Genomic DNA, 11875 nt, shown 5'->3' with positions numbered 1-11875 from the left:
AAGAAAAAAAAAGAAAGAAAAAAAAAAAAGAAAAATCTTTATTCCTGATGGGAAAGCCCAGCATTACACTGTCATCAGGTACCCAAGTGTCAGAAGCTCGGAAAAAGAACATGTGAAACAAAGCATTAAGGTGTACTGAAGGAAATCTAGTGTCTCTTTCTTACATTTGTCTCTCTTATCCGCCCAGGGTCTATCTACAATCCTACCTTCACTTATAATCCAAGCAGCAAGCCTCCCATTCCTCCTGAGAGTCAGTGTCCTTCTACAAAGTTTCCTCATCCCCTGACTCCTACAGTCACAACTCTTGAGTGCCCATTTTCAAAAAAGGCTACCATCGAGCTTATAGTCACTGCTCCTGAGAGTGATTTGTTTTGAACTCTTTACTTGAGACTAAACCCCTTCTTCCTGATAAAGTGTTTTAGACATTGAAAACCACTGTGCCAACTTCCTACGCTTTTATCATGTTTTTTAATAAAATCTAGATTTATACTCACAAAAAGAATGGTGAACAAGAGAAGGCACCTAATATTTCTCCTTTTTTACTGTGAAATCAATGAAGGGACTACTACATGGGAACTCTCTCCAGAGGACTTGAACAAATGAATCTCTAGCATATGGAAATTTCATTCTGAATGACAAACAAGACCAAGGGCCTCATTCTGAATCATTAACTCCGAAATGTTTACAGCTGGGATCAGCAGAATTGATATCAAAGAGAAACCATAGACCGTCCTTTGATGGTACGACCACTGATGCTCCCCTGCACAGTGGAATCTTCAGAGATCCAATTTTGACCAAGTTCAGAAGCATGAAAACTGGAAAATGTCTCCTTAGCTTTTTTGCTTGATTGTTGCTATTTTTTCCTCCTTGAGGGAAAAGTAACCTCATTGAGCCCATTGCAGATTAAACTAATTTGACAGCAGAAGGGATGACTGTGGAATGAGAACATCTGGAAGAAGAAGAGTTACCTTTTTGGCCCAAAACTATCTATGAAAAAGAGTCTGGGATTCCAACACAAACTATTATTCTCTAAAGCTAGCAGAAATAGAGGACTAAGCGTGGAAAGCAGAACAGTGGGAAAAAGAATTAGAAAAGCCTCTGTTATTGGAAGGAAGTTTGTTCTATGGCATTTTGTTTCTTGTGAGACCGAAATTTCCATCTCCAAATATGAGAGGAGACCTTAGTCTTGAGAATGTCTTTGACGCCACATTTCGTTCTAACGCTTCTCATCTATATGCTGTTTAATGTACATCAAGCTTAAGTGAGAACCACCTGTAGAGTGTCACTGGGGGTTGGCAGTGTTGCATTTTTGTTGAGATTGTGTTCTATCCTCTCTGAATTTATTTTACCAAATCTATTTTACCTCGAGGCAACTGGAATTCCAAATACTATCTGAGAAAAAAATTCTGGAGGCTGTGGTATCATTTTGCTAAGTAAATGAATGTGAAAGTTTGGTGCCCCAGCTGTCTCGGTGCATTTTTTTGCATGTTTTTGGTAGTTTGCTAAACTACCGGGGTTACTTGTTTCTTCCTGTTCTTAATTTGTTTTGATTCTTGGAATGCTTTTCTTAGCTTTGTCCTTGTTTTGTTTTGCTCCTGATTATGATTTTGTTGGGCTTCATTAAGAGCAATCATTGTATTATGCTCTCTTGCTTTTGAAGGCACTTCTGCTTTTTTTTCTTCCTTTTTTCTTTTTTTTCCTTTCTTAATGAAAGATGCTGTACAGAAAGAAGCCGTTGATTTGTACAGTTTCTTTGCTGGAAGCAACAGTGGATCTCAGTCTGACCTCAACCTTTTGTCAGATGTGCTTGAAGAGTAAGAAAGGTCTAGGTTCAATTTCTACTGATTGCCATTAGAAACTTAAAACAGCTTCAGCCCGTGCTCCGTCTCAGACATTAAACTGCTGGAGTGCTTCACAGAGAGCAGCATTCACACAGAGGTGACGTTTTAGACAAAGGCCTTAAGGAAGATAAAGGTGCTCCTTTATCTAGGATAAGGAAAGCAAAGTTATAGTATTATCTTGCAAAAGCAGCTGATAGAGCTAAAGGAGGGAGGGATTTGAGTTTTTGAAGAAATGCTGTTAAAAGTCCTCAAACTCCTCCCACTGAGATTTACCGATGTGGCTGAAGCCACAACCCTTATTCCCTGATGCTCACTGCTCGGCTCCTGTTCAGCTCAGTATCTTGTTCTGAAACTTCTTGCTTTGCCTGCCACCTTTTGGTGCTGCTCTTGCTGCCTCTGGCCACTGTTTTGCTGTTTCTTGTCACTGCTTTACCACTGCCATTTCCACTTAGCTGAACGGCATCGGAAGATTTCTACTCCTTGGAGAGACAGCTTCATCAGGTGTGGGGCAGAGCGTGGATCTGTGCCCTGCAGTCCATACCTCTGAGTTTTAAAAACCCAAATCCAGGTTTGACAGCAGGCCTTTTGAATGGGATTAATCTCAGACGCCTTAATCGGTCTCTGTATTACAAAGGCCCTTATGTTTGAGCTAATTTTGCTCGATTCTCTCTATAATCAAAGGAGAAGTAAATATTTTTCGAGCATGATCCATCTAATTTTGATAGTGATTCTCAGCGTAGGTCGGGCAAGCTTCACCAGCCGCACTTGTCATGAGATGGGATTCCCAAAGTGACTATCTGAGATGTGAGCAACTTTGTTGTGCACGTCTAAATTTAGATGAGAAACGAATCAGGAGAGTATTAGAGTGCATTGTGTGTGAATAAGCTGTTCTTCCAACAGCAGAAGAGGACCAGGGAATAGAATGAAGATTTTTGCCTCGACAGAGCTTCTGTTGGATTCAATATGGACATACACACGTTTTCTAGAGGAAATTTCACTTTTGCGCCTAGCATGACGTTTGTAGTTGTCATTTAGAAAAACGGTTGCAGTAATTTAAATTGAGAGGTCAGAGCATAAGCTGTGATTTGCAGTGTGAGTATAATCCTGAGCGTCACACAAGTCTTCCACTTCCTTTTTCTTTCTCTTGTTTTTCTTACCTTGTTTTAGGCTTTCATTTTACTGCAACAGCTGTATGTATCACTGCTTGGCATTACTTCTGCCTCTGCACAGTGGGGCTGGATAGCCAATAGTCTCTTCAATAAAAATGCTGTTGTTATATTATTTCGGTCTTTAGTGCATTTTCTAAAATAAATGGCCCATAATAAATAAACTCAATGGCACTGAGTGCACCCTCAGCAAATTTGGAGACGACACCAAACTGAGTGGTGCAGCTGACACTTCGGAGGGAAGGGAAGCCACCCAGAGAAACCTGGACAGGCTGGAGAAGTGGGCCCATGAAAACCCAATGAGGTTCAACAAGGGCAACTTCAAGGTGTTGCGCTTGGGTCGGGGCAATGCCAGGTGTTTATACGGACTGGGGGAAGATCTCCTGGAGAGCAGCCCTGCAGAAAAGGACTTGGTGGTCCTGATGTACGAGAAGGTGGGCATGAGCCAGCAGTGTGGTCTTCCTTGTAGCCCAGAAGGCCAGCTGTGTTCCGGGCTGCATTAAAAAAGGGGTGGCCAGCAGGGAGAGGGAGGTGATTGTCCCCCTCTGCTCAGCTCTTGGGAGGCCCCATCTGGAGTACTGCGTCCAGGCCTGGGGCCCCCGTACAAGAAAGACACAGAGCTCCTGGAATGGGTCCAGAAGAGGGCCACTAAGATGATCAGAGGGCTGGAGCACCACTCCTGCAAAGAAAAGTTGAGGGAACTGAGCTAGTTTAGCTCGGAGAAGAGAAGGCCGCGGGGAGACTTCATTGTGGCCTTCCCATACTTCCCATAGTAGGGAGCATATAAACAGGAGGGGGAACGGCTGTTTACAGGGGTGGATAGTGATCGGACAAGGGAGAGTGGTTTTAAACTGAGACAGAGGAGGTTTAGGTTGGATATTAGGAGGAAGTTTTTCACCCAGAGGGTGGTGAAGCACTGGAACAGGTTGCCCAAGGAGGTTGTGGATGCCCCATCCCTGGAGGCATTCAAGGCCAGGCTGGATGTGGCTCTGGGCAGCCCGGTCTGCTGGTTGGCGACCCCGCACATAGCAGGGGGGTTGAAACTCGATGATCATTGTGGTCCTATTCAACCCAGGCCATTGAATGATTCTATGAGTATATGAGTCTATGAGTCTGTGAGTCTATGAGTCTGTAATACTGTGATTCTGTGATTCTGTGATTCTGTGATTCTGTGATTCTATTATTCAAGGGCAGGTTGGATTGGACCACGGGCAGCCTGATCTGGTGGACAGCAAGCTTGCCCAAGGCAGGGGAACTGGAACTAGATGGTCTTTAATGTCCCTTCCAACCTAAGCCATTCTGTGACTCTAGGATGTAATGATCTTAGCATTTCCCCGAATTGCTTTAAATCTCATGGAGCTATGATATGTTTATTATTGTAATCGTATTGGACTCTTATTCATTCCCTTGCCTCTTTAGTCTCAGGGCCAGGACTGTAAGTGGCATTGTGTGGGCAGTACTTGAGTATTACTGCCAGAAGTAGGGCCATGAGCAAGTTCATTGCATCTCCTTTGTGTTAGCTCCTTCCATTTTTCTCTGATAAGAAACTGAGCTCAGCCTCCGCTGATGTAATTCAAGCTAATTTTCATTAGTTTTGCTAAGAGCAGAGCTGTAATGACAGCATTTGTGTGTGTATGCATCTAGCACATATTGCTAGGGTTGGAAGTAAGAAGAGGTGGGCAGTGGGCAGCTGGAATACTGCAGGTTCCTGTTGGCACTGCTGACATCAGATCTTGGCATCTGACATCAGGAGAGGTTCCAGAGGGCCTGTAGTTAAAGAGCAGCTGGTGACAGAAGGTAGGCAGATACTGCAATGAAGTGAGTGAGTGCAGTTTCTCTGTCCTCTTGCTTCAGAGGTGTCTGATTTACCTGTTTTTACGTCTTGCACCTATTGATGCGTGCTCAGCCAAGTGCTGAGATGCAGCTGAACTGTGCTGTAGCTCAGCAGAGGACCCCTTGCAGTCATTGCAGTCGTGCTGGGTGCGAACACCATCAAAGAGCTGTGTGTGGAGGCTGCCAAGGCGTATGAGCTAGAACAGGCTGGGTGTAGTGTAGCCAGAGTTGTGCAAAATAAGCCTGCTATGATACTGAAGCTACATACATATGCCAAGAGCCTGTGTTAACTGTAAGCCTGTGGTTGGATCTTCTCTGACCAGTCCTCCCGGAAGTGCTGCACCCTGCTCCTTACGCAGAGGATATACCCTTTGTCCTTCTTCATCCTCAGTGCTCTCACAGTGTACGTGGAGTATTCGGTTCCCGGTTTAGAGAGAAGACACTCTACAGCTTTTTTTGGGTTGAATTTTTGGTTTTAATTTTTGTTGTGATTTTGAAATTTTTGTTGTTGGTATTCCACATCAGAACATCTTGTAAAGCAGTGGGAGTTAGAGAGTTAATGTTCTGGTTCTGTGGACTGCTTTTTTGAAGGGAGGAGCGGCACTCCCCAGAGGACTTTGGGCTCAGAGGAAGAAAGGTGCAGCTCCCGGCAGGGCACCGGCCGCTCTTCCTCTCGCGGCCTCTTGGTTTCACAGCGGAGAAGCTCGTGGTTCCTCTGCAGTCCACAGAGTAAGGCCCCGGTTTTGGACATTCTCTCTCCCATTTTGTTTGATTTGTTGGTCTCAATTCCAATTGTATTGTGTTGTGTTGTATTATCTTGCATTATCACTACCTACAATTCTGAAATTGTAGGTGGTGAATGAACGTTCCTCGTCAGATCGTTGCCGCTGCTTTGTAGTCACGGGGCCGTGCCGGACCAGCTGGTCAGCTGTTAACTCTTCTTTTTCTTCCCTCTCTCTTTCTTTTTGTTTTGTCTTTTTTCCCAGGCCTGCTGCCCCCCTGTCACGGACAGATCTAGAGATAACTCCGTGACAACTCTTTTGGGTTGGCTGCTGGGGACAGGAGCCGGCTCGTGGCTCTGGCACATGGCAGCTCCTGCAGTGTCTTCAGGGCTGGTCCCGGGAGTGGCGGCGTGCCTGAGAAGGCCGCCGCTGCCTGGAACGGCGGCTGGGGCTTCCTCCCGATTGTCTTTGGGAATTGGAAGCCCGACGATCGCGGGGGGAACGGCTTCGATCTTGGGCCTGCCCCCGCTGAAGAAGACTGGAACGTCTTCTGTCTTCAGGAGGCAGGGAATCCCTGGGGGACCTCGATGCCGCCTGTCCGGCAGAGCTCTGGGTGCTGCTCCCAGCACCTTGGGCCGGACTGATTCTGCTGCCACGGCGTCCTCGGGGCTGGCTTGAGGGATTTGAGAGGGAGGACTGGCTTTGTCTCTGGCCTGGCCCCTGCTGTCCGTGGCATCTTCTGTTTGCAGCCTCCGCGGAATTGTTGGTTGCCCTCTGCCTGGCAGAGGTGTGCATGCTCCTCCCAGCACGTGAGGCTGCAGAGCGTCTGCTGCCACCAGGTCTTCTGAGCTGGCTCGGGGAATTTGAGGCACGACCCTTTAGCGGAGAGCGGCTTCTTGTCCGGCCTGTGCCCTGCTGCCTGGATTGCCTTTTGCGCTCAGCCGCTGGGGAATTGCTGGAGGGCCCCACTTCCTGCTGGGTGCTGGATCCGTGGGTGCTGCTCTCAGCCCCTGGAGCTGGTGTTTGGCTGCTCCCCTGGTGTTCTTGATTGGATTTGCGCCTCTGGCTTTTCCTCTCTCCTGTCCTGGGCTGGCTGGACAGGCTGCCGCGCTTAGGCATCTGGGAACTCTGAGACGACTCCGATGCTGCCTGGCTGGTGGAGGCAGATCTGTGGTCGTCAGGTGCTGGGGAGCTATGAGATGGCCCCTCCGCCTCCTGGCTGGCAGTGCTGGGACCAGCAAGCTGCGACTCGGCACTGGAGGCTGTAAGGAGAGGCAGGAAGGTCAACAGGATGACCCGGCAGCCCCATGGAGGGAGAGGATCCCAGCCCTCCCAGGGCAGAGAAACTCTGGCAAAGCCGCACTGAGGAGCCGCTGCCAGGCCTTGCTTGGCCCCAGGGCAGCAGTCCACGGCTCTTTGCCCCTTACCTGTGCCCACGCCAGCACAGATGTCACACTCCCAGGTGCTGATGCTGTCGCTCAAGACAGAGCAGCGCCGGTGGGTGCCTTGCGCAGCACACGAGGTGCACAGGAGCAGCTCCCAGGGTCTGGGGAACAAAAAGAGGCTTAGCTGTGTGCACAAAATGAGTCAAGCAAGGGAGCGGCGGGCACGGCTCTTGAGCTCAGTCCTTGCTCCCCAGCCTGTGCGGAGGCTGAGATCCCACGCAGGGCTGCTGAGGTAACTCACCCCTCTTCCTCTGCTTGCTCCCTGCCTTCTGCGTGAAGGCACTCGCTGACATCACAGCGCTGGTGTGTCTCGTGCAGAGTTTCATAGGTCTCCCTGTCCTCCCATGTTGGTCTTCTGCCGGAGAAGGGAGAGAAAGCAGTGAGCCCTCAGTGCCCCATGCATAGGGCAGATCTGGGGCATCCCTGCTCTTCCCGTGCAAGCCCATTCCCAGCTTCTCCATGAAGCTGCGGCCAATGGAGCTCAAGGGACAGCAGAGGGTCAGCTGGGCCTGCTCGGGGCAATCCCTGGGCAGGCACAGCACTTGCGCCTCAGTATCTGGAGAGCTGGGCAGAAGGCACCAACCTGGCTGGGATTTGGATCCCGAGGAGATGCATTTCTTTCCGGAACTGCATCCTGTCTCTGCAGACGGGACATTGGAAGCGCAGAATGCCAGCGCTCATGGCCTGTCCCTGCAGCGGTAACACAAGCAGCCAGAGTGTGAGCGGGGCCTGGTGCAGCTGAGCACCTGCTGTGACTGCAGAGCAAGGGGAGGGCTCCTACCTGGATGCAGCCCCGGTGAAACCAGGCCTGTGTGCACACTGGGCACACCATGGTGTGGTAGGACTTCTTGTCCCCCACGGGCTCCAGGCAGATGACGCAGTTTGTGTCTTGCTCTGGAGCTGCCTCCACTGCCTGCTGAGGGCGGTGCTCACAGCAGAAGGACCTGGGGGAAGACGGACAGGATGCGTGAGCTGAGAAGTGCTGAGATGCCAGCAGAGGAACACGAAGGAGTTGGTTGCGTGCTTCGGCACTGGGAAGCAGCCCTGCAGGTTCCTCCCTTGTTTGGCTGCTGCTGACAGCCCTTACCTGTGCTGCCCAAAGAAGTGCGTGACACATTCCCCATCCGCTGCACAGGGCAGATGAAAGCTGCGTTCACAGCCTGTCTCTGCGCAGTAGATGGAGGCCCCCTTCTCTCCACAAACGAAGCAGTGCTGGAAAGAGAAGAGCAGCCCCCATTAGCAGCAGGCTCGGGGCCTCTGAGGCCAACGCCATGCCTCTAGGCAGGGCACAGAATGCAGGCACTGCTGGGTCATGCTCTGCAGACGCGCCCGGCAGACAAGTTTAATCTGCTAGAGCAGAACTTTGTCCTGCTGCTGCCCGGAAAGACTGCCAGTGCTTCCTTAGGGTCCAGGCTTAGCTGGTGCTGGCACAAACATCCCCGTTCCTCCAGATCCTCACCTTCTGCTCTGCCTCCTCGATTGCGCCTCGGATGGCATCAAGGGGGATCTTCAGAACCGCCCTCTGTCCGGCAGTGTGCTCGTAAAGGCCGTCGGCAAAAAACTGTAGAAGAGAAAAGAGCGGGATGTCATGAGGACGGGATGGAAAAGAGGGAGCATCCCTGGCTGGAAGGTGGAAGGAGCCCTGAGGGAACTCACCAAGCAAAACTTGTGGACGCAAAGCCCGCTCTCGCCAAGCGTGGGCCCGCAGGTGTCCGGGTGAACATCTGCTCGGCGGCACAGCATGCATACTGAAGAGGAGAGAGCAAATAGAAGCAGCAGTGAGTGCCAGGCGTCCCTGAGGACTGCTGCCAGGGGCGTGTCCCGGCTCTGCCACGCAGGATGAGGGGCAGGGCTGGAAGATGCGAGGGGGAAAGGGCCATTGTAGGCCCCACAGTCACAGCAGGCACGCACAGGCCAACCTGGCTGAGGAGCAGAGGGGCCATGCCCAGCGGTGCCTGGGGAGCCCCTGCCTGCCCCTGCCTCCCCTCTCACACACAGGCAGAGCCCGCAGGACCTCTCTGCCCGGCAGAGAGCTGCAGGCAGAGATACTTGGCTCTCACCTTCAACCTCCGGGTGGGAGGTCTTCTGCTTCCTTTTGGACATGGCACGCGTCGACAGTGAGCGCTTGGAGTCCCTGCCCAGTCAGCGCTGGGCTTTCTCTTCCACTCTCTCCTCTGCCGACTCTGCGGGAGAAGCAGGACGAGAGGGAGTTAGCAGCTCAGGCCCCCAGGCCTGAGTGGGGACCCCTCCTCACTGAGCAGCCTCAGGCAGCCCCTCGCTCCCTGCCCTCTCCTCTCCTCACCTCACCAGGTCGCACTGAGCCACGGTCTGAGCCCGGCCTGGCCTAACCCGGGCCTGGCCCCATAGGTCACAATGGCTGCTCCGTGACACCCTTTGTGAGGCAGTCACTACCTCACAGAGGGGTGAGGGCGTGGGCCCTCCGCCCAAGCAAGATGGCAGCTGTTGCAGGCAGTGCAGAGAGGTGCGTGCTGCTGGCCAGGGCGCGGGGAGGACGGTTTGCCTCCTTCGACCTGCTGGCAGCACTCCCCTTGCCAGAGGCAGGAACAGAGCTGTCCCTGGCCAGAATTGCAGCCCTGGAGCCTCACTCGGGCACCACTGCTCCTCCACCCCAAGCCTGTTTCCAGCTTCTCCGTGAAGCTGAGGCCAACACTCACAGGCCAGTAAAGGGCTAGGCCTGCTCTGGGCAACTGTAGCAACTTTCCCCTCAATTGTTCTTTCAAGCACAGAGCTACAAACCATCCAGCCCAGTCACCAAAGAATTGTATTCTGTTCAATTTCCATTCATGCAACACAGCTTCAACTTTTTGTTTTACTGGATTCTTCTCTTCAATTTCCGTACAACTGAAAAAGAATGCCGGAGACATTCTCTGTATCTGCAAGTTTGGAATGCTTTCAGCAAGTGAAAATAATCCTGCCTATCGGATGTTATGGAACGTTTGAATTTTTATGCCCATAGTCCATTTTGCAGCATTTAGCAAGCTCACTGAAATACAGCCTAACTTTCAAAATGCAATTTTCTGGGGCCATGTTGCATTTTTAAATATCAAAATCTACAGCACCATCAGAAAATTAGTTTAATCTCTCAAAAATCACGTCAAAGTATTCTACGGTATCGGGGCTACTTTTCTCACCATTCCCGTGTCTCAATTCAGACTAGCAAAATGCTCACAGCCAGCACGCATTCTTTCCTTTTTCATCACGTCACACTCATTTACATCAGTGGAGCTGAAGCAGTCAGGACCATCAGAGAGGTGCAAAGTCTCAGAACAGTTATTTACTAAATGTCTGTTGAAGTAGCATAAGTCTGCACTTTCTCCTTTATGCACTGGAATCTCTTCAACTCTCAAAAGCACCTATAAGCTGGGAAGCAGGGAAGGTGCTGGCATCTTCTAACACTGGCATCTTTTTTTTTCTCCCAACAACATCTTCACATTTTTCCTCTTTAATATTTTTTATCTATGGCAATTCTGTACGTATCCCTCTCACCCATGTGTCAGCTTCATCACATGACATTTCAGCTACCAGCACGGGAATGTTACATACTAGAACATTCTGCGTACATGAATCGCTCGCTCCTCGAGCTTCAGTCACGACTGGACAAGAGCTGGGCAAACTGGAACAAAACCCATCTTACCATCAAAAGCCAATTAGAAGTTTTCCTTAAAGAGCAGAAATGCATAATTTGAGTTTACTCTCTGAGCCTTTGGTTTCAGATATGGTTTTATAAAACCCAATTCTGCATACCACTGGGAGTTAAATCACCCATTGTAGTTTAGAACTGTTTTTCCCAAAATCCAGCTACGGATCTAGCTGTTAACTCAGAAAATAGTGTTTCCGATCATCCTTTAAGAGGTTAAGAGCTCAAGCATTTTTGTCACGACATAGCTGATCATGGTGGTATCTTCTGCCTAACTGACCAATGATTAGAGGAACTACTCATCAAGTGTCTAGACATCTACATTCTAGGCAGTCTTCAGCCGTAAGTCCAGAAGAACAATATCCTTGTCTACTAGCCTGATTTATAACTAATAAAAAGAAAAAAAAAGAAAGAAAAAAAAAAAAGAAAAATCTTTATTCCTGATGGGAAAGCCCAGCATTACACTGTCATCAGGTACCCAAGTGTCAGAAGCTCGGAAAAAGAACATGTGAAACAAAGCATTAAGGTGTACTGAAGGAAATCTAGTGTCTCTTTCTTACATTTGTCTCTCTTATCCGCCCAGGGTCTATCTACAATCCTACCTTCACTTATAATCCAAGCAGCAAGCCTCCCATTCCTCCTGAGAGTCAGTGTCCTTCTACAAAGTTTCCTCATCCCCTGACTCCTACAGTCACAACTCTTGAGTGCCCATTTTCAAAAAAGGCTACCATCGAGCTTATAGTCACTGCTCCTGAGAGTGATTTGTTTTGAACTCTTTACTTGAGACTAAACCCCTTCTTCCTGATAAAGTGTTTTAGACATTGAAAACCACTGTGCCAACTTCCTACGCTTTTATCATGTTTTTTAATAAAATCTAGATTTATACTCACAAAAAGAATGGTGAACAAGAGAAGGCACCTAATATTTCTCCTTTTTTACTGTGAAATCAATGAAGGGACTACTACATGGGAACTCTCTCCAGAGGACTTGAACAAATGAATCTCTAGCATATGGAAATTTCATTCTGAATGACAAACAAGACCAAGGGCCTCATTCTGAATCATTAACTCCGAAATGTTTACAGCTGGGATCAGCAGAATTGATATCAAAGAGAAACCATAGACCGTCCTTTGATGGTACGACCACTGATGCTCCCCTGCACAGTGGAATCTTCAGAGATCCAATTTTGACCAAGTTCAGAAGCATGAAA

General features: G+C 49.4%; 1 protein-coding gene across 2 annotated transcripts; it reads right to left on the bottom strand.

Annotated features, from left to right (window-relative positions):
* Positions 1 to 5149: 5149 nt before the first annotated feature.
* Positions 5150 to 10374, bottom strand: LOC149920294 (E3 ubiquitin-protein ligase PHF7-like). Of its 2 annotated transcripts, none has more exons than XM_090151111.1 (9): positions 9068 to 10374; positions 8664 to 8755; positions 8467 to 8568; positions 8095 to 8219; positions 7789 to 7951; positions 7591 to 7697; positions 7249 to 7362; positions 6990 to 7108; positions 5150 to 6824 (listed from the first exon to the last, which is right to left on the bottom strand). In XM_090151111.1, the coding sequence occupies exons 1-9, from the start codon at positions 9108 to 9110 to the stop codon at positions 5947 to 5949; spliced, it is 1743 nt and encodes a 580-aa protein (XP_090007237.1). In that variant the 5' UTR covers positions 9111 to 10374; the 3' UTR covers positions 5150 to 5946. The 2 variants fall into 2 exon arrangements, with proteins under 2 accessions (XP_090007237.1, XP_090007192.1); XM_090151066.1 differs by having other exon boundaries at positions 5150 to 7108; positions 9068 to 9190; positions 9310 to 10374.
* Between the last annotated feature and the right edge of the window lie 1501 nt (positions 10375 to 11875).

The sequence above is a fragment of the Phasianus colchicus genome, chromosome 1, assembly GCF_987193195.1.
Source record: "Phasianus colchicus chromosome 1, bPhaCol1.hap1.1, whole genome shotgun sequence".
In the NCBI taxonomy this organism is placed as follows: Eukaryota; Metazoa; Chordata; class Aves; order Galliformes; family Phasianidae; genus Phasianus; species Phasianus colchicus.
The sequence above is the reverse complement of the archived record's forward strand: the minus strand, read 5'-3'. Positions and strand labels throughout refer to the sequence as shown.